General features: G+C 45.0%; 2 protein-coding genes across 2 annotated transcripts; one reads left to right on the forward strand and one right to left on the reverse strand.

The window, feature by feature from the left end:
* Positions 1-4,898: 4,898 nt before the first annotated feature.
* LOC120660387 lies at positions 4,899-6,253 on the forward strand. Its single transcript, XM_039938901.1, has 3 exons — positions 4,899-5,082; positions 5,187-5,411; positions 6,121-6,253. The coding sequence occupies exons 1-3, from the start codon at positions 5,022-5,024 to the stop codon at positions 6,186-6,188; spliced, it is 354 nt and encodes a 117-aa protein (XP_039794835.1). The 5' UTR covers positions 4,899-5,021; the 3' UTR covers positions 6,189-6,253.
* A 177-nt stretch (positions 6,254-6,430) lies between these two features.
* LOC120662589 (protein enabled homolog) lies at positions 6,431-21,227 on the reverse strand. Its single transcript, XM_039941705.1, has 7 exons — positions 21,198-21,227; positions 21,062-21,100; positions 9,589-9,966; positions 9,016-9,339; positions 8,448-8,729; positions 8,277-8,373; positions 6,431-6,987 (listed from the first exon to the last, which is right to left on the reverse strand). Exons 1-6 carry the CDS (start codon positions 21,225-21,227, stop codon positions 8,302-8,304), a joined length of 1,125 nt encoding a protein of 374 aa, XP_039797639.1. The 3' UTR covers positions 6,431-6,987; positions 8,277-8,301.
* Positions 21,228-26,292: the final 5,065 nt, after the last annotated feature.

The raw sequence follows: 26,292 nt of genomic DNA on the forward strand, positions 1-26,292 counted from the left end.
CTCTTATATGACCTGTTTCCATCTTGACAATACAAGCAACCTTATCTTTACAGATAATGGTTGGTGATTCTATGGAATCACATTTGATCACTCTATGAAGCCATACATATGTGATACTTCAGAATGATAAGTGGAAGTAACCATTGGAGTCAAATTTGATGACTCGTGTGTGTGGAGATTCCACTATAATCAAATCAGTATGTAATATTGGATTCGTGATTACTAATTGAGTACCAATAGGGAGTATGATAGTAGCACGACCAAAGCTTTTCATCATCCTAAAAATTCAACTGTACTTTAGGTGCTAATGGAGCATCACTATGATGCCAATGATGATTACTCATTAGAGTTTATCATACATTTAGACCTGAAGTATTGTAGGAATTTTCTAGAATTCATATGGTAAGTTGCGGTTAATCGCAAAAACACAATAATGAGGATATTTGGAACAACATAACTTTTATTCTCAAGTGGACATGAAGTCCTAGAGATAAAATTATGGCCAAACATAGTTGGCATTTGGGCAAAATTATTGCCTTGTGTTGTTCATATCACTTATTGAGAGCTAGCCAGTGCATTGATTTGCATCCTTTGAGATACACATATGTGTGATCTGGATGTGTATGGTGCTTTATTTAAATAAAACTCCATATTTAAATTGATCATGAGCAAGTGATGCTCTCTTATGAGGAGCATCAAATATTGGTATCAATCCATAGAGCATTAAGTTTAACCTTACGTCCATTGACCATGTTGGATAATGGAAACCATCAAGAGAGATTAAACTTCTTTGACGGTCATTTATCCAACACGAGGCAAACCATCGAACATTTTTAAGTAAAACTTAAAATGTTGAGGTGTGTTGTAATGAGATGCAAAATAAAGACAAGATAAATCTTGTATTAATGATGGTGTATCTTATTTACATAACAATATAATGGAGGTAGTCACCATGAAGGTGTAGACCTCAAATTGGGCATAATCTGTGTTAACAGTAGATGCCAAATTGTTAATGTAAATTGTATGAACACGTCTAAAGGTAGTCATCAATTAATGATGTAGACCTTGTTTAATTCGCAAACGTATTGGGTACGCACGTTGAGGATAGTCACTAAGTATTGCTTAGTGTAGATCCCGCAGTAGCAACTATGGTGCTAGAGTGGCCAATACCGATGCAGAATTAATGGTAGTCATCTTTTATAAAAAGATGTAGACCAAATGTTCTAAGTGGTGATGTTGGGTACGCACGTTGAGGATAGTCACTAAATATTGTTTAGTGTAGATCCTGCAGTAGCAACTATGGTGCTACCTTATGGCGTGGCCAACAAAATGATTTTAGAACATGCGTGTTATACAATTATTTTTGTGAAGATACACATAAAATGTTGCATTCATTATTTAAGTGCCTAGAGGTTTTAATTAAAGCATAATTGGGCTTAAAATATAGAGTGATTGCAAAATAATAAATAGATTGCAAAATCATGGTCGTTAGAAGAGGTCGTTATTTGTGATGATATTTGTTTATTGGATTTGCCATATATTGAGACAAATACTTTGAACAATACCATAATAAAAATATTATATGTTTATTGGGTTTGCTAATTTGAACAAACTCTTTGAATATATAATAAAACACATGTTTATTGGATTTGTTAATTTGAACAAACACTTTGAACATTTAATGCTAATAGTATCATTTTGTTGGGTTTGCCAATTTGGACAAACACTTTGAACGATACTAAAAAGAAATCCAGAAAAATAGGATCTGGAATGTATGAGTTTACTATGGTAAATTCATATATAGAAATACATATTATGATGTAATTTTTTGATGACCCAAGTCTCAAAAATATTATTTACTAAGGTAAATAATACGCATCATGGTATTTTATGCAAAGAACTGGATGAAATAACAGTGCAAAAGTTATTTGCTTTCCAGCGTCTGTAATATGGTTTACGGGGGAAAAGAAATCCAAGGCTAAACCATAAAACAGAATGCATAATTAATTTGTGTATATATTGTTACATGATTCGCAGAAAACATAAGGGTCTTAATGCAAATCTGTACAATCTTATCCTTCCCTGGTTCCCGTTCCCCCACGGACGTAGTTCACGGGAAAGAAAAACGACGCTCGGTCTTTCGACCGTGAGCCGTGAGCGCCATCGCTGCCGCAGGCGGGCTGCCTCCGGGCTCCAGGCGCGGGCGCGAGCCAGCCGGCAGCCAGCCTCTGAGGGCGCGAGGCTGCCTCCGGCAACATGCGCGTGCCAGCCGGCCACCCGCCGCTAGGAGAGCGAGGCCGCCGGGGCTGTCTCCGACCGGCCATGGGCTTTGGGTCCCGGGAGCGGGCGTAGCCGCTGGCCGCCCAGCCATGGGCACGGGGCACGAGCCTCTGCCTAGCCAGACCGCCCCACCACGGCGAGGCCGCAGGCCATGCCGCGGTTCCGGGGCATGAGGCCGCCAGACGCCTCGTCGCGGGCGTGGCCGCCAGGGCTGACTGGGAGCCGCTGCGTGGCTGTGCTTGCGCCGCGCGGGGCGCAGTCATCCGCAGTGCGTGGCTGCTGACCGCGGCGCGGATTGGGCCTGGGCCTGGCCGAACGAGGGCCGCCGCGGGGGCTCGCCAAGCATGGTGCCGGTGAGCGCGATGGAGTTGGGGAAGATTTCAGATTGACGATGAGGAAGGTACGAATCACGGCAGTTACCTTAATCCAGTATTCCTTCTCGTAATCGTCGTATCTTGGAGAAGTGCTAGAGCATGGCTGTATCGCCGGATTGTCGAAGGCCAGAGCAGCGGTTGTCAGCCGCGCCATCGTCATGAACGAGGCAGAGGAGGCGGGGCGACGAGTTCCGGCGACAGTGCGACTTCGATCCCCTTCTGGATTCCTCTCGAGAGCGCAGAACTGAGAGTAGTGCGTTCTCCTCTCGTAGAGTCGTGCTGATAACGTGTTAAAGCGTGAATGAACAAGATTCGGGAACAACCGATGTTTTCATTGATCTCTTTGGAATATATACAAGTGAACGGTTGCGTCGTACGGACGCGACTGTTCGGGAGAAATGCCAAAGGACATGTCCCTTTGGTGACAAGCCTAACTGCTAATACAAAACTAACTGCTAAGTCTTTGATGAGATCGATAGTGAATGGGTACATGTACGTCAACAGGCACCGTTTCACAACACAAATAACAGGCATCAACGTGTGCAGCGAGTGCATTTTCATGATGCCACTCATTCCAAATTAATAAAGGGATTAAGAGATCGATGACACGGATCATGGCGCATGTCATCTTTGGCCTGGATTGAGTCCTCTCGGCTCCTGGCCAGCGAGGAGTGGCGAGGCGACTATATACTCCTAGTTAGGACTTGGAAGAACACACGAGTGAGGTGAGGGCTTGCGGTATCTATCTATAGAGCAGGTTAAAAATGCTGAGTGAGCTTGCATGTCTATGTTTGGTTCTGATCTATCTCTGCACTCTGATAAATGTAGACAACGAGTCATGGTAGGTCAGATAATGAATTAGCCATATATACTGCGAGTACAGTAGTAGGAGTTGGTAGAAGCGTCTTATTTTAGGCTGTGCTTAGTGCAAATGAGCAATTAAACATCCAAGCAAGAGATAAAAAAGAGGCAACCACTTCAGTTTCCATGGCAAATCTGGATGCCGCTTAAACAACAATCTTCTCCCGTACTCCCACCGTCCTGAAATGAAGGTATTAGAGAGTTTAAAATTTGTACCCAAATGTAAAACACCCTAAGATCTTTTGGGTCCAATCTCTGTCCCCATATTAACTCCAGTGGGTCAGGAAATAACAAAATGAATAGAGATCTCCTAGATTTTGATGCGGCAACCAATAGCTAGATGGTAATCTTACAGTTAATTAACCAAATAGAGAACTAATGAGGGGTATATGTGTTTTTCCCATCTTTTCATTTTACTAGGTGAATGTCCGTGCGTTGCCACGGGTAATAAAAAAATCATAAAAAATACGTGAATATCCAAGATAAATAGAAGTCATCAAACATAATTTTCACACAATAAACAGATCATTGACCAAAGATAAATAGTAGTGCTCGAACATATTACCAGGACTATCATCAAAATACATGTCACGAATGTTGGTCAAATTTGGACTCATAAAAGGAAAATAATAACATATTAATGTTCAAGGGCAACTAAATATGCAAATAAATGTACAACAGAATATGAAAACATTGTGGACCTTTTTTGAAAAGAACTGTGTGGACCTTATCATCCTATTGTTCACATTAAGATCCATCAACAAACAATCAGAGGATCATGTAAGTGGAAAAGATGCTGGACTTGCCATTGTAGTATTGCAACTTGCAATGGAGCACATATTTTCCTGCAAGTGCATGGCCCCATGTTCAGTGATACCTGCGACTGGTTGATTGAGATATAGGTGTTTTTTTTGCATTGGCTGATTCAATATATGCTTCAGGAATGACAGGATCTATAGTAACAAAGTAATGACATCTATCAGTTCACTGAAATGATGCATCGTAAATTAGGAACGATCATGCCCGTGCGTTGCTACAAGCAGGGGCGGAGGGCCTGTTATGGCCCAGTATGGCACGCACCATACCTAAAGCCCAAAATTTTTTTTCATACCCCCGCATTTTTCAGCCCAGCCCATGTATCCAAGAGGCCAAGAAGCCAGCGGCTGGCGTCCTAGCGACTCCCCGAGCCAGGACTGCCCAGAGCTCCCCTGTCCCCTCCGAACCCTAGCCGCACGCCCGCGCCCGTCGTCCGCCTCCACCACTCCGCCCTGGACCCCGGCGCCCTCTCAACTCTCGTCGACCTCGCCCCGGCGGCCGGCGCCCCCTCGTCGACCTCGTCGCCTCAGGCCTCGGCGTTGCCGCGTCGGCGACCCCGCGCGTAGGCTGTGCCGGTGCGCCCGCGGCCGGCCGGCCCCTCGTCAACCCCCAGGAGGCCAAGACTGTCGACCCCGCGCCTCGGCCTCGGCCCTCGGTCACTCGGTGGCTCGCCGCCTCCCTCAATCCTCAATGGACTCCGGCAGCGGCAGCAACAGAAAGGGAAAAAGAAAAGCAATAGGATATGGAAGAGATACCAAATAGATTAATAGAAGTATTCAAAGTCTCAAATTCAAATAGATGTAGAACTTGAGGTAAAGGTGCTAATTTACTTCAATGCAATATCTTGTTTTGCAGATCTGAAGAGCTACTTTAGCCAAGGGTCTAGCAGCACTCCAAGTACTCATGGAAGTGGAGTTGGTCTTGAGGCATTGGAGAGGGAGGAGGTGGTGCTGCAAACTCAAGTAGAGAGCACTGATGCTGATGCAGTACCAATGCCAGTTGAAGATGTTGAAGGTCAAGCCGGTGGTGGTGTGAACTCAAGTAGAGAGCAAACTCAAGATAAAGATGCAAGTGATCAAGGTATAATAACTGAGTTCAATCCAGAACATGTCATCTCTGATCCGGGCCTTCGCATTCCAATAGATCAATTTGGTCCTAATATTAGAGATGAAGTTAGGAGGGCTTTCAAACAAAAAGGTCCAACTCAACCTTCATGTCATAATTTCCCTAAAGGACGGGATAAAAGGAGCTTTCTCGCCTCACGAAGATATATTTAGATGACTTCTCTTTTGATGATCGAAAAAAATAAAAGATCAATTACAGACCTTTCTTATCCATGTAAGGAGAATTGAGGAGTTCAGAGTTTGTCAAGATTTTGCAAGCCTAGCACTAAAAATGGTTGAGCTCAACAGACATATGATGTTCCCATTGGTTTATCGCCTAATTGAGTTGGCATTGCTACTACCAGTAGCGACCGCATCGGTTGAAAGGGCTTTTTCAGCCATGAAGATAATTAAAACTGAGTTGCGGAACAAGATGTCTGATGGTTGGCTTAATGACTTAATGGTTGTGTATATTGAGAGGGAGATATTTAATCTATCAAAAAGGCATTTCAAGTGAAGAAAAATAGGAATATGAAATTGCCGAAGCATCCTAAACGCAACCGGACTGAACGCAACTAATAAATTTATCAGTATAACTCTATACTCTAATTGTATATCTCGTATTACATTTAATATTTTAACTCTAATGTTTCACTACTAATTTATGTTTTCTCTTTGTTTAACAGCTTATTTTGGTCCCGTTGTTGATTTGATGTGTAATCTACATGTTTTTCTTCATTTAAGGTACTTCTAAACGATGGTCTTGTTGTGAACTTTTATTTCCGTACAATATATGAATGTAGTCTAGAAATGCACCGCAACACCTAAATTTTTGGTTGTCCTCCGCCACTGGCTACAAGCATCGTAAGTAAGGTTATCATAATACATGGATTTAATAGATGCATCGTAATAGGGAACAGTAGGATCCATAGATACGGTAAAAATAGAATGTTGGCCTTAACTATGTCACACAATTGTCCAGCAAAGTTAGGCATATAAAGTAGAAATGATATATTTTCATGCAGTGCATAATCACATCAAATATACCCCTTTATTTCATATACCCGATGAAATTCATGCAAAATGAGCAGAGCAGCATCCCTTTGTTTCACTCTATGTTTAGTCTCAGAATAAGGCTGAAATCTCATATTAGAAACCCCCGACGTGCATGCTACTGAAATGGCACATTCCACATTAGAGAAAATCAGGGAACACACAACATTAGTACAGATACCTGGAACCACTTTGGATTATCTGGACTCTGCTGCGCGGCTAACACTTCAACAAATCCACATTGGGATTTGGGACGTGCCCTGAGCCTTCATTCTTGTAACCTCCAATGTTGCTTCCCTAGGCTCTTGACTGTGTCAGCACATAGATCTTTGAGATGTTGCTATTGAGACAATTGCTGACAGGGATATCAATGAGCCTGTAGTTGGCACCCAATGGAACTGCAGGCTTGGCACGCTTGTTTGTCAGGGGGGACAATCTAGTCCCCGCACCACCTCCAAGAATGATTCCAAGAACACTCTGAGGCAGCAATTATGTGGTAACTGCATCCAGACAAATCGATTGAACAAAAAGTGCATTAAATTTATGAGTAATAATAACAAAAGGGCCATGTAGATCATTTTCTGTTAAATGATAAATTACTCATTTGTAGATCATGTTGGATTATATGGAACCACTTCATATTTTCCTACTTTTAGGTAATGAATGAAGGCTCCGGGCACGTCCCAATGCATAAAATTCCTGAAAACCAATGTTTTACAGTCGTCCGACTAATCACGATTAGTCGCGATTAGTCAGGCTTATCGTTCCCTTGGCACCAATAAGGAGCAACGACTAGGTATGAGCGACTAGAATTCTAGTCGTCCGATTAGTCGATTAGTCGCGATTAGTCGTTCGACTAGGTAGGAAAACGATCAGATTTGCAGTAATGGGCCGCGTCAACTGTGGTTAGGCTGCTGGGCTGGCATTAGGCCCATTAGGTTTTAGGTATATATGCACAAATGCATGTGCCTCAGACCCGCTGTCACCCAAATCTCACAAGTGAGTGACCAACTTACCATTATTGCGGTGTTCATGCTTGATATACACTATGTAATGTATAGTATACATATCATATCGGTCCTAGCATGATAGGACGACTATACAGACGACTAGGCTCGACTAATCGGCCTGATCGACGACTAATCTCAACTAATCACCTTATCGGTGCCATGGCGACTAGGTTCGACTAGACGACTGTAAAACATTGCTGAAAACATGGAGAAATAGCTATAGTAAAATCATTAGGTTGTCTTTTGGCGCTCCACCGCACCAGTTTTGAGAGAACGTTGTTATAAATTACTAATGCTGGCATCAAAAGTAAACTTTTCCTGAAACTGATGCAAGGGAGGATTTCTATGCTCCATGGGACCAGTTTGATAAACCCAACAAACCCAAAGAAACTGAGCTATTTTTGATTGTTCATGCAGGCAATGGAGAAAAGACTCATTTGATGCCACCTTGCTAGCGAATAGGAGCTTATGCTGGCTGCTAGATGCTCAAAAGTCCTCGTGTTGCAGATTTTCTATGTGAAACTGATAAGCTCCACCAATAATTTTTTTTTACTATACTTATTTGATAAGGGGTGGATATACTTATTTGATAAGGGGTGGATAACTTCTACCATCCTGATACAGGAAGGAGAATAGAATTGGTCACATGACATTCTCTTGGTGTTTCGATATTTCAATAGACCAATCAATTATTTTGCTAATTGATGAGTTCAATCAATAGCCGAACTAATTTGATTATCCACGGGGCACAAAACATCTAAATCTCACTTTTCACATACCTCTGCTCATCGTCACAGTTTGTACTCAAGGAGCAAATTCATCACCATAGAAATTCCTTGAACTGCTCTGCGTCCAAGTTGTGGAGGCACACTGAACCTGCAGAAACAGAAAACGAGAGGATTACAAGTAGCAGTGTCAGATCCATGAGAAAAGCCAGAGCAGGTACTCACACTTGACTTCGAACGGGAGGCAGCTTGGGCCCGGAGATGATATGGGAGATGGGAGAGGAAGGGAGGGAGCTTGGTGACGGACGGAGCCACGGAGGTGAGATGGGATCCAAGGGAGGGGTCGGGGGGAGAGCTGAGGCGCGGGTCACCGGTGGAGCGGGCGACGAATGCGAGCTCGTCACCGAGGCCCGTCGCCGCGCGCGCGACCTCCCTCCGCCCTGCCCCGGTCAGCCGAGCAGAGGCGGCGGCGGCGGCCACGCGCCATCGAGCACGCGATCCGGTGAGGGCGCGGACGGCACGGCGGGCGGGGCCGAGCGGCGACGTGGACGTCGCGTCCGGCGCGAGTGCCAGGGGCGGGTCGGCAGCGGATCTGACGACGGCGCGACCGTCGGGTCAGCGCGGGCGGGACCGAGCGGCGACGCGGATGTTCCGGCGGCGGCGCGGACCTCTCGACGGAGCGGCAGCCGGGACGGCGCAGCGCGAACGACAAGGCGGCCGGGACGGAGCGGGCTGGGTCGGGGCGGGCGGGGCCGAGCGGCGACGCGGCGCCGGCGTCGCGCGAACCGGTGAGGGCGCTGGGCGAAGGGGAGTGAGGCGCCGCCCCAGCCGACCGAGCGTGCGGAGGTACCGGCGGGGGGTTGGATCTGCGCGGTGGAGGGGCCTTCGTCGGCCGGTGGAGTCGAGCGCGGGCAGAGCGCAAGGGCGGCAGCAAGGTGGGGGAGACGGCGACGGCGGCGAGGGCGGGGTTGGGGGCGACGGCAGCACGCGGGGGTGGGGAGGAGGTCGGGCCGAGTGCGAGGGAGAGGGAGACGGGAAGAGATGGAACCGTCGGGCGGGCGGGGGAGACCGAGAGGCGGAACCACGCGCGGAGCAGCGGACGGACGGACGGACGAATCTCCAACGAATATTCGGATGACGAACAAAAAAAATCACCTTTAGCCTTTTTTTAATAGTTATAATAGTAGAGATAGAGATTGACAAAAAGCTACAACATCCTACTTTTCAAGATGGAGAGAGTAAGGCCCCGTTTGGTAGGGCTCCGAGAGCGGCTCCAATGCCGGCTTCGGACGGAGCCCTGCTAAAGGGGTGGAAACGGAGCAGCTTCATTCAAAGAGCAGCACCTGGAGCCGTTTTCGGCTTACACACGGGAGGCGAAGCCACGGGAACGTGGCTCCGCGCGGCTCCTCCTCCCCCTTCCCATCTCTGCCCCTTCCCGCTCCAGCGTTCTCCCGTCCTCGGCCTCCTTGAGCACCCGCACCACCTCCTCGTCCACCGCCCCGGCCGCCTCCTCCCTGTTACCGTCGCCGCCGCCCGCCTCCGGGATGTCCCTCCCGTGCATCGCCATCCGGTACACGTGCTCCAGCTTCTCCTCCGCGTTCCGCAGCAGGGCGCCGTATGCCTCGTGCTCCTCCTCCAGCCGCACCACCTCCCGGCACGCGGCCAGCCTCTCCTCCTCCTCCTCCGTGGCCGCCGCGTCCGTCTTGTCCCTGGCGGCGGCGAGGAGCGCGCGGGAGGCGTCGACCTGCTCGTGGTCGGGCCGGGGCTCCAGGTGGCGGGTGCGCGCGGCCCAGCAAGGACGAAGGCGGCGTGCCCCAGCCGCCGGGAGGAGGACCGAAGGAGGAGGCGCGGGCCGCCACTGCCGCCGCCGGGAGGAGGAGGAGGAGGAGGAGAAGGAGGCGGCGGGGCTGGCGACGAGCGCCGCGAGGAGATGGGGACGGGATGCGGCGAATGGATAAGAGGAGAGGAGGGAAAAAAAGAAGAAAAAGAAAAGGAGAGGAGAAAAAAAGAAAAAGAAAAAAAAGAATAAAGTCAATTTAGACATTTTACAACCTCAATACAATGGTGAAGCTGTTTAGCCAAACGTTTTTTAAAACGGCTCCAGCTCCACCAGAAAAGCCGCTCCACCGGAGAAGCCAGAGCCGGAGCCCTACCAAACAGACCCTAAATCCACTAACTAGATTTAAAAAGCCTCAGACGAACAACATATGCCATTTGGCTGGTTCCTTTTCTTCTCGAGGCAACCAGCACTTTCGAGTTCGTGTGCAAAAATAAGCTCACTAGCCGCAACTGGGTTAAGAAATTCACTGAAAACGTTATTCACTTTTTGTTTGGTTGGTGAAAATTAATGCTCGACGCGCATGTCATCACTTCTCTACTGATAAAAAGAACGTGGTTACATTTCCTAATAAAAAATAGTCGAATCACGTGTAGAGTCTTCATTTTCTGTGGCCAAATAGATAAATTACATTTGCAAACATATAAATTACATGGCGCATAGGGCTTGCGCGCATGGATGTGGCCAATTGCCACTCCCTTATAGCCAGAGATGATGAACACGCCGGCACATCCCAACAAACTCTACTAAACATTGCAACCATGCAATATCATGTTGGTATTCGACGCTGTCTTAAAGTGACAAGAGGTTATACGATGGTGTTTGGTTATCGTAAGGCCCTAGTTCCCAAAAATTTTCGCTCGCTACAGTAACTTCGAACATTTGATCACTAATTAGAAGTATTAAATATGAATAACTGACAAAATTCATTCCATAACCCCGGGCAAAATCGCGAGACGAATCTAATAAACCTAATTATGCAATGATTAGACAATGCCATGCTACAGTAAACGACCTCTAATGCCGAATTAATTAGGCTTAATAGATTCATCTCGTGATTTCACGTTCATCCGTATAATTAGTTTTATAATTAGTCTATGTTTAATACTCCTAATTAGAGTTTTTCAATTTGGGCACTAAATGCGCCCTAAATGTAACACTAACCAGTTACAACGGGTATCTGATTGTGTTGCCTATTATTTGTTTTGGCTGCTCTGATCTGTAATCAAATCCCGCATAACAAAATACGGATCAGCAAAGAGCTGATAGCGCTCCTAACGCAGCGCGCAAATAACACCGTGGAGGACGTCAGATCGGTTTAGAACCAAACAATATAATCAAAGCATGTATTCTGATACAACACTTACGTTCGTAGCGTATTCCGATTTCAATACCATTAGCATTTGCGCTTGGCAACCAAACAACACCTAAATGAGATGATATATGCATAGTTGCAGATAATAGCCAAATCTTTTTTCCGAAAACAGAGAACATCCATCTAGCAAAGATGCCCTAACGGGACTGCAAGCTTCATTGTCATTGCTATAGGAATCAGAGAATCTACCATTTCCCACATGTTTACACCCAAGTGTGTAAGGTTGGTAGCTAGTGCCAAACTGATCCTTTCTTGGCGTGCCTGACTCTCTGTCTTTGTATCGATGGAGATTGGTAGCCCTCATCCTATCTGAGCGTGTGGAATAATGCTTTCCCCTAATATCACTCATTCCGAAGCTAGTGGCATGTTGTTGATACATAGATGAGTTGAGTTCGTGCATGGCGGTTATCGAAAGGTAAAAGAACTGAGGTAGTACTAGTGAGTTGAAGATTGCGCTAGGAGGAAACACAATATTGGTGCGTGACATATCAGCGGCCATACTACTTTATAAAACAAGCCAGCGTTGGTTGCATGCATGGTGCAAAATTATATGTTTTATTTATTTTCTTAGGAAGTGCAAAATTATTTATGTAGTATTATTTATTAGTACAAAGGCCTTTATGGCTGCAGTGGGTCGGTGCAGAATTCAATTATGAACAGCAACGTGAGCATCGCCTTGCAGAATGAGCTGGTAGTTTCACTAGCTCTCGCTGTGGGCTGATGCCAACTAATGAGCCAAAATCACCACCAGCGCACGTACTCGTTGTAGCGTACTGGGCTAGGCCGTGCGCACCCCAAACTGGGCACCACCACCGTACTGCTGGAATGAAAAAAAAAATTTAAGGTTAACAATGCGATGCAATGTTTCGACCAATTATTATGATAAAAGAAACCTTAAATCATATACTTGATGAGTAAGTTCCAATGTTCGGTGTTGCGCATCAATCATAAGCTTCTCCTTTTCTCCTTCAGTTTACTACATACATGCCGAGTCGGAGATCCATAGCTACTCATCTGAATGACGACGTACTTCAGACAATCGCCCGGTTGTCCTCGTTCCCCACAAATACTCCGTATCTAATTAAGCATTTGTTGAACAGGGTTTAGTACATTTCCGTCCACACGATTTTTGATGTCAGTTCATGGAGAATTGACCACCGTTGTTTGCAACAGCCATAAAAAGCTGAAACCATCAATCGTATAGTTCATTTTCCTGATGCCGCGCTCGTTCCGATCGAATTAAGGTAGCAAAGTGCACATGCACGCACGACATTCTCATCGATCGAACTGCGTAGTTGTGAGTCGTGACAGGATAGGTAACAAAAAGGGTTGCAAATTTAAATATATAGTTGTGAAGTGAGCTGAAGGGGCTTATTGCAGAGAAGTGAACATATGTATGTATATATAGGCAGAGCGGTCTGTCTTAAATCGCAGAGATTTTGTCCCGAGTTATTTGAAGTTGCTTCAATTATAATTTGAGGTGGTAATAGATCATGGTTCTAAGGCTCTTTTCACAATCTAATTTGATCTTTATATTTTTAGCTTAAAATTGTATAAATTATGAGCCCGACTCTTTTGAGTTTGACCCTTACATTACCTAGGCTAAATTTTAAGACCCTTTGCCACCCCTAATTATGAGAGAGCAAGAGATGTGTCTAAAGTTAAATTGTGAGCAATAGTATGGGTCGCCTTACATTAACTAAGCTAAATTTTAATGCTCTTTACCACCTCTAATTATGATGAGAGCTAGAGAGGTGTCTACGATTAAATTGTGTGCAGAACAGCATGGGTAGCGTGGGAAAGAAGAAGTATGCTTGGCGTGTGGCTCGGGCTAGGTGTTTGGTATCCAAGCGGGATCAACCCACCAACGAAACAAAGTTAGCAATAGTGGGCCAATGCAACATCGTTCAAGCACATCTGCCCGCGTCCAAGCAGTGTCTATCACCTCCAAAACTAAAAGAATCCGACTATTATTGCATTGCGATATTCGAAATTCCTCACCATCACTCAAGTAAATCTTTTTTTTTCATCATCGGTCGATGTTTTTTAACAGCAAATCCGTTTGTCCAGCCCAGCCTTTGAAACGCGTGTAAGGAATGGGTCAATCCTTTGAATTGCATATTAACATTTGCATGGTTTGATCCATCATTGGTTAGAGCCTCAGAGGTGTGCACATTGTACAAGCATTGGCATGCATGTTCTGCACAAAACACCAGCGTATCAGTCCCTATGGCTTACATGATTTCAGCTAAAAATACCACTATTGTATCAATGCACATGAAACAAGTCTCGAGTTCCCTCATACTATGCCAGTTATATATTGATGGATTTGATGCGACCGAGAGAATTCATACTCCATTTGGTGTGTCGCTCCTAGTTTAGAAACAAAACGGGTAAGGATTGGATGCACCCTTTCCCAAGTTCCAACGAGCTGCCACAGTTCAGACTTCAAAGACTATACCGGAGTCTGTACAAACATAGAAACATTAGCTGTCGTGATTCTCCAAGCAGCCACCAGCTTCATGAGATATGTGCCAATTGTATTAGACTCCGGCACCTCGAATTATGGATGGGACATCTGACGGTACGGTAAGATTAAGCACAATCACTAGTGTGGTGAGGAAACTAATAAAAAATGGAGGGTAAAGGAGCACACGGTTCGCAAGAGTGGTGGATGGAAATGACCTCGGGTTCACGGGTTGGTAGTAGTTATAGCATGTAACAGGATACATCATACTATTTTTGTTATTTATGATTGATTTTTGGCACCAACCTAGCAGTATTATAACTAGGTATATTCAATTTATAGACACTAAGTGCAACACCAGCAGTAGTCTCTCTAGACAATTCTCTACCTCAAATTTAGAGGATTAATAACTAAAAAGAAGTACTCCAACAGAACCTCTACTAGACTCTATTTTGGGAAGCCTTCAAATCCCATCCTCCACCCTCCATTCATAGGGGGTCTATAGTGAGCCCTCTATTATAAGTTAGAATTCAGGATTATTGCAGGAGTTGAAGCAAATTTAGAAGCCTAAAAATAGATGCTACCCACATTTAGCATTTAGAGGGTCTGATTTAGGAGCTATTGCTGGAGTTGCTCTAATATAAATTTTCTTATGGGTGAACTGCATAATTTCCATCTACAAAGATGTGCTTGCTCCTTATCCGTCAATGCTAAATTTATTTTTTTTGTTTGACAATACAAGATTAGCAGCCTTTGGTTTGTTATGCAAAGTAATTTTTATTATATACCCCTCATTTCAATTAATATATTATACTTTGTATATACTCATTACTGGTCAAAGGGTATTATTGAAGAGTTTATTTATTGAATACCGTACAAATATCACTAATATACACATTTTCAATTGAAGGAATGGCGGAAGTACAGTAGTTGGAGAAAGCATGAGGTATCACTTATCAGGTATGTAGCTGGATCAGATCGAGATCACCCTAGGTATAGTTGCCCTAAATATAACTGCCCGCTAATGATGGGAGTTACAGTTTGCAAGACTTTTCCTTTGCTAAATCCACATCTAACATGTGTGAATTTGAGCTTGGTTGTACCTCGGAACTCATTTTCATCACTCTGAATCTAGCTCACTGCCTCACTCGGAGAACCAACACTCTTAGGACACGTTTATCTGACGCCCCTCATTCCGAAGGTAGCAAAGTAAAAATGCACGGCATCATCCATTTGAGCGCTGAGGTGTGAGAGAATACGTGAAAGGTAGCGGATGTTAGAACTGGAGCGTTCCAAGTGCGCTGCATGCAAGCTATTTTCATTACTATTTTTTTTTTACTTTGACACCAAAATGAGAGGGAGGTTGGCCTGGCAGGTGCCGAAGAACATACTATATATTGGCTCTACTACGTACGTGTATATATATCCAAGTCAGAATGGAGGTTGAGCCTGATTTAATGGTGGGCAATGGGTGGTGTGCCTAATGTGCTAGCTCGGTTCGTTAAGGCTTGGCACGCGTTTTGGCTTTGTTTGATAACAAGCAAGCTCAGCTAGGCTCGGCTCGTTTTGCTCACCAGCTGAGCATTATTGTTCGACACTAATGTTTCACTTAAAGAGATATTAACCAATATCTGATAACATAGACGGTTCAAGACTCAAAATAGCCATAGTTAGTACCATAATAGACGGTTGAAGACAACACTACTATATGATAATTGTTGGCACCTTCCATTTAATATGCGGCATACGGGAACTAGTTCTGCCACCTACACGAAATTTTCTGATATTGTACGTTCTCCCTTATTTTCAGGACCGTGCCTGGACATGTTTTTCATTAAGAGAGAAGAGGAAATAGTCACTGATACATGAGTTTAGGCACAGGAGTCCTAGCACTGCTAGAAAAACACATATTCGTCCGCGGCCGTTAGTACCGGTCACGGTTTCGGCCGGTACTAACGTGCAAATTTAGTACCGGGTCAAAGAAACAGTGCCCATGGGAGCCGTTTAGTACCGGCTGGTGGCTCCAGTCGGCACTAAAGTGCGCCACCGACAACCGCCGTGACAATTTAGTAGCCGGTACTAAATTGGCGCCAGGAAACTTAGTACCGGCTGGTGGCTCCAGCCGGTACTAAATGGGGAGCTTTAGTACCGGCTGTAGCCACCAGCCGGTACTAATGCTCCCACTATAAATTGGGGCTTCTTCCTCCCCGAGCCGAGCCAACGCCTATTTCACCAGAGAGCTAGCTCGAGCTCGGTTTCTTCTCTCATATTAGAGTTGCGCCGCCATTATTTGATCCATTTTTTGTGTGATTTGGACTCATTCAAGTGCGCCAACGGTTTGCAACTTCATCCTCTCTTCATTGATAGTCTTTATTCTTCGTTTTATGCTCTATAGTTAGAGAAATTTGTGACTTTTAGAAATAGTGAGGATGAGTATGATTTCTTTGATTTATGCAATGATTTGAGATATATAGAACCGATGACTTGAATGTGGGAGTAGGTTTATTGGCTAGGTTGAATATGAAAAATTTATAGACATATTTTTCAATCATTTTCTATATATTACAAATGACCGTAGCACATTTTTTATTTTTAGATTCAGATGAGCATGTGGATAGTAGAAATTTTTAGAATGAGTGTAGACAAAACATGTGATTGTAGTAGATATAACCATAATGTGGATAGTTAATTTTTTTATAATGAACTAATGAAAGAATTATAATAGATTTTTTTATTATGAATTAATTATTTTGACACTCTAGTGATGTATTTATTCAGGCTCACATTGAAACTATGTATAAGCTTAAAAAATCTTTATTTCGAAACAAGTATACGTCGTTAATCTCCATCCAATATTGATGACACTATCTTTCGGGAAAACACTATGCGCTATATGGACGTCGCGAATCGGTTGGTCGCATCACCAGCACTTCCGATTGATACGAAGACAGCATTTGACGCAGTCAGCGTGGCCGTTGTTGCATTGAGAGCATATCAACGAGCACGCTGCCTGTGCCTAGTGCTGTGTTTCTATTAACCGGAAATGTTGGTGCTGCGACTGACCGATTGGTGACATCCTTGTACCGCACCGTGTCCCCCCGAAAGGTATTGTCATCACCGCAGGGTCGAGGTTACCGACATATATATTTTCCGAAATAAAGTTTTTTTTCTTCTAGATGGTTTCTGGATATTGAAAAGAGTGTTCTCCTGAAACTGAAGGGTGTCAAAATAATTAGGAGTTATAGAGATTTGTTTCAATTAATTAGAGATTTCTCTCAATTAATTTATTTAGGTTTTTTTGATTGAGAATTAATGTGATTTTGTATTATTCAAGTAGCATGGTTAATTAGTTTGGTATTTGTTATGTATTTAGTTGCATTATTTTGGCACTCTAATGATGTATTTATTCGGGCTTATATGGAAACCATCGAGAAGTTTAAAAAATATATGTTTCGGATCATGAATATGCCGTTAACCTTGATCCTGCAGTGAAAACACTGCTATTCGGGGCTAGCATCGATATGCACGATACGGTGCGGTATATATGAGGACGCGATGAAGGAGTACGGTCTTGGTCTCAATTATGAAATCCACACCTTTTGAGCCAGTTAAGAATGAAATTATCCGGACCAAGGCCGTACTCCTTCATCTGGTCCTATTGTACCGCACTGTGTCGTGGATGTCAATAGTAGCCCCGAATGTCAGTGTTATCACTGCAGGGTCAAGGTTGACGACATAGACATGTTTCGAAACAAATATTTTTTCTTCTCGATGGTTTTAGAGAAAGTGAGCCTGAAACAAAGCCGCGAACATTGATTGCGCATCCCTTATGGCGTGGAACGATGTGTTCGCATTGAACTGAAGAGTGTCAAAATAATTATAGTTTATAATTTAAGTTTTCATTTTAAGAAAGCTTGAGTTCCACCCTGCAGAGCTTGTTGGTCTTGTTAGCGGTCGTATTCGTCATTTGATTAAGAAAGCTTTTTATATATTCTCCCTTGGCAAAGAAAGTCGTAAAATTTGTCGTGAATTTAATGTCGAGTTGCATGGTACTGATGATGATCGTTAGTTGATGGCTCTATATAATGCAAGACGTGAAGAGTCGGGGCTAGCGGAATATGACTGTTCCGTGTCAAGACTTCGCGAGGCAGTTCACGAGGCATTGGTCCAAAGATCTCATGATGAGTAGTTTGTATTAGGTAGCTATCATGTAGTGTAATGTATATATTAATTTGGACTTCTATTTATCATGTTCTATAATTTAAGCATGTAGTGTAATGTATCTGTTAATTTGGACTTCTATTAATTTTGTATTTCATTATGTTATGTGCTAATTTAAATGATATGAAAACAAGTAAAATAATGTTGTTACTTAATTCAAAAATATAGATCGATGGACCGACAATGGATGTACGGCGACCGGTGCACCATGGCGTGGATTAATGGTCTAAAGTCTTTTCTCGATGCGGCGGAGGCCCACAAGTCATCGAAAGGTTTTATGTGTTGTCCGTGTTGCGTTTGCCAAAATAAAAAGGAATACTCTAAGAGGAGCACCCTACACGCCCACATTTATGAAAAGGGTTTCATGGATAACTATACTCTTTGGACCAAGCACGGTGAACCTGGAGTTGTGATGCAAGATGGTGAAGAAGATGATGATCATAATATTGCAGACTGGGCTCATCTATATGAAGCGGGAGCCTTTGATGATATTTGTGAACACTTCTAGAAATTGATGAAAATAGTAGGAAAATTTGTAGAAAATTGTAGAAAATTTGTAGAAATTATGTCTAAATTGTAGATATTTGTACAAATAAAGTAAATAGTGGCCTAATGTTAAGAATTATGTCTAATTTTAGTTTGTTATACTATAAACAGGTGAAATCAGTAGAAAATAGTAGAAAATATTTGAAATTGGTGAAAATAGTACAAAAATAGTAGAAAAATAGTAGAAAATCTTGGAAATGTTAGGGCACATTGTATATAAGATGTATATGATGTAAATTTTAGAAATTTTGTCCATGTCAGTGTTGCACGGCTTTATTGAAGGTACACTTGTAATTTTTTATACATTGTTAACTCACATAGGAAACATATGTTGATTCACATAGGAAACGAAATGGAACCCTTTCGCCGTGATGACGACGAGGCCTTTCTTGCGGACATAATTGGTACGGGCACGCACCACAACGAAGAGGATGCTGCCGAGGACGATGGCAGCCAATACCTTAACGATACTGGCGATGACAATGATAACCAGACAGAACAAACGACTGTGCAAGATGATAGCGCAGAGGTATATAAAATTCGTCATTATAGATATAAACATACACATTAATTCTGTATGTAAGTACAATGCGTACTAAATACATATTTTTTAGGCATCTGGATTGACTAGGAAACCAAAATGGAAACGAGGGTCGAAGAAAATCATGGAGGGGCACACTATTATCACTTCATTGCATCCTGACGGTGAACCAAAGTCTCCGAAGGGTGTGAAGACGACGGTGGTGAATCAATGTGGATGTTATGTCAGGGACCACATTCCCATTAGCTTCAAGCTATGGAAGAAAAGTAAAGCCACAGATATCGATGCTGACGTCGTTCCTGAGACAGAGAAAGAAATGTTATGGGCAGATGTCAAACGGCACTTCACCTTTCCGGAGGACAAAGAACAACTGTTTAAGGATTGGGTCATGAAGAAGATGGCTATTGCTTTTCAGACGTTCAAGAAAAAATTGAACAAAGATTATGTTAAAAAGGGACTCACGCCGGACTTTGAGAAAAACTTCAAGAATCAACGTCCTTATTGGGAGGCATTCGTGCAGTACAAGTCGTCCGAGGATAGCGAGAAGAAGACAGCCCAAGCCAAGGAGAATGCGAGCAAAAAGAAGCACTTCCATCATCTTGGGCAAGGAGGATATGCGTCGGCGATTCCGAAATGGCAGAAGATAGAAGATGATCTCGTTGCCAGAGGCATCGTACCGGCGACTTTCAACTGGCCGTTGCGAGCAAAACATTACTTCTACGCTCATGGAGGCTCATTGAATATGGAAGATGGGTCATTCGTCACTAGCGATGCCATAAGGGAAGCGGCCGACAGGCTCGATGTGGCACTAAAGGCCGTGTCCGAAGGCAGCTATGTATATATGTATATAGTGTTTGAGACAGCAACAAGGAACCATCCTCTGCGGATACTACGTATGTGAGCACATGCACTTTTTTGCAAAGAAACCAAGAGGGTGACACAAGAAAACTTTGAAGTACGTATACCATTAGTAATAATTTCTTGTATCTAATTCCATACAGGTACTAAATTAAACTATTGGTGTTTATTTGTTGTTGACAGATTTGGAGACTGAAAGAGAACCTCATCGAACCAGAAAGAATCAGGGCAATTCAAAAAGCACTCTGTGGATTCCTGTTGGATGAGGTGATAAATCCAAATGGTGAATTTTATTCCGATCCAATGATAAGTGTGGCTCGAGCTGATAAACTCAACAAACGCCTCAATAAGGATGCCGGTGCCGATGACGATGCAGATGATTAGAATTATTGAAGAATTTGTCGGAAAAAACTTATGAGAATTCATACTTGTAAATATTATTGTCTTTTATCCATGTATGTATATAATTTCTATTATTTCTTTTATCCATGTATGTATATGTATATAATTTTTTTATTTGCTTTGCTCCATATACAAATACGAATTCTAAATACGAGTACGAGTACGAATACACAAACCGCTGCGAGTACGACTACTAATACTAATTAATTGAAATTGAATGGAAAAGAGAACAAATATAAAGCATCAAAAAGAAAAAAAATCATTTAGTACCGGTTGGTATTACCAACCGGTACTAAACTGCTCGCCCTAGCTGCTGGCGTGGCCAGCAGTTTAGTACCGGTTGGTGTTACCAACCGGTACTAAATGGGTCGTTTAGTATCGGGCCAACTGACCGGTACTAAGTGCGCGTGCACTTAGTACCGGAGGAGCGGTACCGGTCGGGAAACCGGTACAAACCGGGGGTTCCCGACCGGTACTAATGAGAGATGTTCTAGCAGTGTAGACTCACTAAGAAAAAGTCTTAGGATTTATATTACAAGGCCAACAGTTGGTTACCAGACCCTCTACCAGAAGCAGCAACAAAGGCATGAACCTGCTTAAAACCAGCAAGATCCCAGGCAACAGCTTCATCCTGGATGCAAAGACCAGAGCTTGAGAATGGTTTTAACCCGAGAATCAAACGTCCTCCGATTGCGCTCATTCCAGATCATCCACGAGGTGAGAATGACCAAAGTATCAAAATCCTTGCGATCAACCATGGCTAGTTTCTTGCGAGAAGAAGTCCACCAAGCAGCAAGATCAAAGCAGCGACCGTCCGTGGTGAGCGCATGCCACCGAAGTCTTTGCAGTACAAGGTACCATATCTGCCTTGCAAAAGAACAATTGAGCAACAAATGTGAGATGGACTCAATTTCTTAGGAGCAAAGCGTGAAAGTATCAACATCCTGTAAATTATGGCGCTTTCTTCTATCCGTCGTATCCTCCCTTTCAAGACTCCACCAGTTTGGTTTAGATCAACCAATGCAATAATTTCCTTCTGCAGCTGCGATTGCGCCAGGCTTCTATGGCAGTAGCACCATTAAAGAATGGTTGATCCTCTCCGGTTAGAGGTTGCCATAGTGGAATGCGTTAAGGAATGCTAAGAGCATCCACAATGTATAGCATCCTGGGTAGTGCTAACATAGGACTGATACCAAAGGTGCTAACATATAGTACTTCTGGTGGGACCCTTGATAGCAAGTAAGAAAGTAAATAGAATTCTATTCTGTCCTCGCCACCCCCCACGTGCAGCTCCAAGCAGTGTCTAAAGACGAGATGTAGCAGCCAGTGAATGGAGAGGCACCATACATTTTTTTTATTCTAGGAACGGGTGCGAAGTTAGGCACCAGCCGGTAAAGAATGGTCGATACTGTGCAGTTGGAGGTTGTCAACGAATGCTAAGACTGATTGCATCAAAAAATGCAGCAGTGTTGGCTTGCAGTCCTGATGGGAATGGTGCAGGTCGGCCCGCGCGTGTAGGTTCTCACCAACTCCCTTCCGAACAGCCGCAGGCTCTATGCGGGTGCCGCCGCGGGGACGCGAGCTGGAGGTGCGCAGCAGCTTCAGCCACCCGACTCGCGCGTGCGAGCAGGTCCCTGGGTACTGCTCATCTCTCTCTCAACCGACGCTTTGCTCTCTCTCTCAACCGGCGCTCTGCTCGCGAAGAGGCAGGCATCTGGCCAATTAGCTGATCGGATTGGTAGTACTAGTGCTTTGTGCGATTGTTCGTGTAGAAGGACTTTGGGCTTTGAGCCGATTGGGGATCTGTGGCCGTGCCTGCGCTAGGCATTTAGGCCAATTTCAGTGGAAGAGTTATGAGAGTGTCATGAGCATTAAATTTGTTGATGTGACAGAAGAGAGAGAAGGATGAGTGTCATAGGGAGTAGTGTCATCACCATAAACACTCTTTCGGCTCGGTTACTAGTTCACCTTCTAGATAACCGTGCGATGACACTCTCCACTGAGACTGGCATTAGGGCCGCACTTAAGATACTGCTGCCTCAACCTTGCTACGGATTCAATTGGATCCGGATGCAACAATTTTGTAGAGAATGTCACTCTAGTTGTTGATATGAAATATTTGTTTGGCCCCGGTCTGTAACATCTGTTTGCTATTGTTGTAGTAACATTCAAGTGGCCATGGGTTATCTGCTTTAAGCTGTGAGGATTGACTAAATGTGATTCACAGAAATGGTAGAGAATGTCACTGTATTGTTTTTTATTTTGCATGCTGCCTTGTAAAGCCTCTTGCTGTACAGTGAGACAGCCTTATAATTATTTTGTGCTATACCAATTGTGTTTCATACATAGTTTATACTTATGTGCTGACTTCATGAATTCTTGCTTGTTGTTGCATGTGGTCTTTTGTAGGATGCGCAGATCCTAAGCCTCACAATTTCTCCGAACCTTTCATCTTTCCTCATGATATTATTACCTAAAGGTTTTGAAGGGATAGAACACGACTAATGTTTCATGTTTGTGCAGCTAATATAATGGATGTGCCACACCTTCGAGGAATCGGAGAAGTGCTGTCAAGTACTGGTAGAAAGCGGAAAAGAACTCCTCGGCCAACCATTACTCCACTAATTGAAAGAGTAGAGCTCAATACCAATGCTCCGGTCCTGGTGGTCCTGCAGCAGAACAACCGGTCCTGGCGCACTGCACCGCTTCATGCTAGATTAGTGTTGCATTTTGAGCACAGATCATGGTTGCAATCTATCAGATCTACACCGTACCGCCAGTGGAATATGTTTTCACGATGCCGCTCAATCCCAAACATGGTATGTTAATTGACCTTAGCTGTGTTTTAGTGGTGGGGAGAAAAATAGGTAAACGAAGTCTCTACTATTAAAAAGCCCCTAACCCATCGTCCACAGGTGGGACTGTGGGCTCTCTCCCGCGGTGCGCCCCTCCCGTCCATGCGACCCTGCCCGCCCAGCGCCCACCCCCTGCCTCGCGACCTCCTCCGCCGCCGGCGCCCTCCGCCTCTTTTCGCCTCCGCACGCCGCCTCTACCTGCCCGCGCGCCCCTGCCTTTCGCGACCTCCTCCTCCTCCTACTCCGCCCTCCAGCCCCATGCCGACCACACCCGCTGCCGCCACCCCTGCGCCGCCTCTCCCCGCTCCCGCTCCACGTTTCCCCCAGGCGCGGACCGCGGCTCTGTCGGGTCCTGATTGGGGCCGCAGCCCTCCCTCGTCGCCTCCCGCAGTGCCGGTCCGCACCCGCCACCGCCACACCCGGCCTCTCCGCCTGCTGTGGGTGGGCTCGCACCCGCCATCGTCACACCCGGTCTCCGAGTGCTCCAACCACCTACCAAAGCAAACACAGACAAATTTCACCTGTGGATCTGGGTTTGCTGATGTTGTTGTAGGTAGAATGCGATGATTAGAAATGCATGTACAGATCTGGGGTACCGGATTCGCCTGATGTGGAGGAGGTGGTGGAGGTGGCCTCCCCGCGGTCTTGGATTTGGAGGAGGCGCCTGGGAGGGGGGATAGCTGAGGCCGCATACCAGAATAACTGAGTGGTCAGACAAGGATAACTGAGTCCCAAGAACAAAATAACTGAGTTGGGAGAATAACTGGCACAAATTAATTATTGGAGTTGTGTATAATGGAACTGCATGACAGTTTTAAAAGAAATAGAACTGCATGACAATTTTCAAAAAAAAAAATGGAACTGCATGTAGAAGCCGAATTTCTAAGCAATCCTATTAGGTAAAGCACCTGCACACTTGAAAAATATGAAATTAAATACTGAAGCCTGCTGTTGTATTTCACTAGTTTGTTTCACCCCCTTTCTTCTGAATCAGTGTGCTATGAAGTTTAAATATGTGGTTTTGTTTGTCGAAGCAAGTTCAGTGATTCAGTATCACCTTGCTTACTGCTTGTGGGACTATATAGTCATTTCTATCTTCTTAATTTGTTGCCGTATTTTATCCTCCTCGTATCTGTAAGGACAATTTCTAATATATCTCGATTCAGAGATTAGTCATTTTATTTGTTTTGCATTTACCCTCTAAATCTTCCATCTTGGATCTGGACTTTTGTTTGCCTAGCTGTGCTGGATGGTATAGGAATGCTTAAATATATGACTTTACAGCTATATTGTGTCATGGGCTTCCTACGGTGCTTGAATGTGTCTTTGTGGTGCTTTGCCTTTGTCCTTGTTATGCAATTATTCAGTAATTGAAATCATAAAACAAATTTAGTTCAGAAAATAATGGGGAGAGAGATTAATGCGTACCGCAGACGGTGGCGCGGTAGTACGAGAGCCTGGGCCTGGCAGTGCTGGACATCCTCGCGGGATGGCGTGGCAGGAGGGACTGCGGATGGCGCCGGAGGTCAGGCGCAGGAGACGGCGGCGGACGGCTCTCCAGCAGGGACGGGCGACGCGGGACCTCCTCGCGCGGGCTCCAGCAGCGACGGCTGGAGGCGCGGGACCTCCAGCAGGGGCGCCTCCTGCAGGTCGACGGCGCTGCGCGCCACGCAGCAGCAGCGGGGTGGGGCCGCATCGGCGAGGCGGGGCCGGGGCAGGGCCGCGGTGGCGGCGCGGCGCCGGGGCGGAGGGGCGGGGCGGCAGCGGGACGTCACTGCGCACCACGAAGCGGCGGCGGGGTGGGGCCGGGCCGGCGCACCGGGGCGGCGGCGGGGCGGGGCGTCCGGCGCGGCGGTGGGGAGCGAGTGAGCGAGAGAGTGAGAGAGACCAGAGAGAGAGCGTCAATGAGCCAGAGAGTTAATAAGTGCGCGGGAGTTCACCGTGTGTCCGATCTAGGACACACGGCAAAGATTCTTTGCCGTGTGCCACAGATCTTGGCACACGGCAAACATATAAATTTCGCCGTGTGCCCAAACCTGGCCACATGGCAAAATATGACGACGTCGACCGGCCGTGATCAACGGGCCACGGGGCGCTATGTTTGCCGTGTGCCTCCATGTGGCACACTGTATAGATGTAAATTCACCGTGTGCCTAACGGAGGCACACGGCAAAATGTGACGGCGTTGACCGACCATGATGCTTTGGCCACGTGGCCCTATCTTTGCCGTGTGCTGATCTGAGGCACACTGCAAAGAATCATTTTGCCGTGTACTGAGGTTAGGACACACGGCGAAGTCTCCTTCCGCCGTGGGCTTTATTTTGGCCGTGTGTTCTGTATTTGGCCCACGACAAAGGCTCTCTTCGCCGTGTGCCCGATGGTTTGCGCACGGCGAACTCTTAGGCACACGGCAAATTACCGGTTTCCGGTAGTGATCCTATAAATTCTCATGAAAATCAGAAACAATCGGCCATCAATCCAACAACTCTAATTATAATAACCATTGGAGTTGGGGTTTAATTACAACAACTCTAATTGAATCTGAAATAAATGAAGTTGGGGTCTCCAATGCAAGAACATGGGTGCTTCAACACACGCGTTTCTAGAAAGTTATGAAGGCAAACTTACATCTCAACAAACACAAGTCCTCCATAGTGGCGGCTGGGAAGTAAAAGTACATGGCATGATGACTACACATGTTCAGGGACGCGCCCTTATTGTGCTCAACTAGATACACGGCCCATTGGGCCAAATAGGGTGATGCAACACCATGGATAGAAAGGCCTTCTATAGAAAAACGATGATTGCCCCCAACTCTGAATAGATATCATCATGTGGCCGGATCCATTTCAATGTAGACTTGAAAGGTTTCCAGGAAGTCCTTATACGCCCCAATTGGAGTCCTAATGAAGTCGTGATTGCTGTCACAAGTTGGTACTATCCTGCTATCCGAATCCAATCCTCGCGA

Source organism: Panicum virgatum, chromosome 2N (genome assembly GCF_016808335.1).
Source record: "Panicum virgatum strain AP13 chromosome 2N, P.virgatum_v5, whole genome shotgun sequence".
Classification (NCBI taxonomy): domain Eukaryota; kingdom Viridiplantae; phylum Streptophyta; class Magnoliopsida; order Poales; family Poaceae; genus Panicum; species Panicum virgatum.

What these genes read in the sequence shown, in the direction of transcription:
- LOC120660387 (XM_039938901.1), top strand. Translation starts at nt 5,022, where the DNA reads ATGGACTCCGGCAGCGGCAGCAACAGAAAGGGAAAAAGAAAAGCAATA. An exon ending in AGCAATAGGATATGGAAGAG is followed by an intron (nt 5,083 to 5,186) that starts ATACCAAATAGA and finishes CTTGTTTTGCAG; the next exon opens with ATCTGAAGAGCTACTTTAGC. An exon ending in TAAAGATGCAAGTGATCAAG is followed by an intron (nt 5,412 to 6,120) that starts GTATAATAACTG and finishes TTTGTTTAACAG; the next exon opens with CTTATTTTGGTCCCGTTGTT.
- LOC120662589 (XM_039941705.1), bottom strand. Translation starts at nt 21,227, where the DNA reads ATGGTTGATCGCAAGGATTTTGATACTTTG. An exon ending in ATCTTGCTGGTTTTAAGCAG is followed by an intron (nt 9,967 to 21,061) that starts GTTCATGCCTTT and finishes GACCACGAGCAG; the next exon opens with GTCGACGCCTCCCGCGCGCT. An exon ending in CCTCCCGTTCGAAGTCAAGT is followed by an intron (nt 8,374 to 8,447) that starts GTGAGTACCTGC and finishes CTGTTTCTGCAG; the next exon opens with GTTCAGTGTGCCTCCACAAC.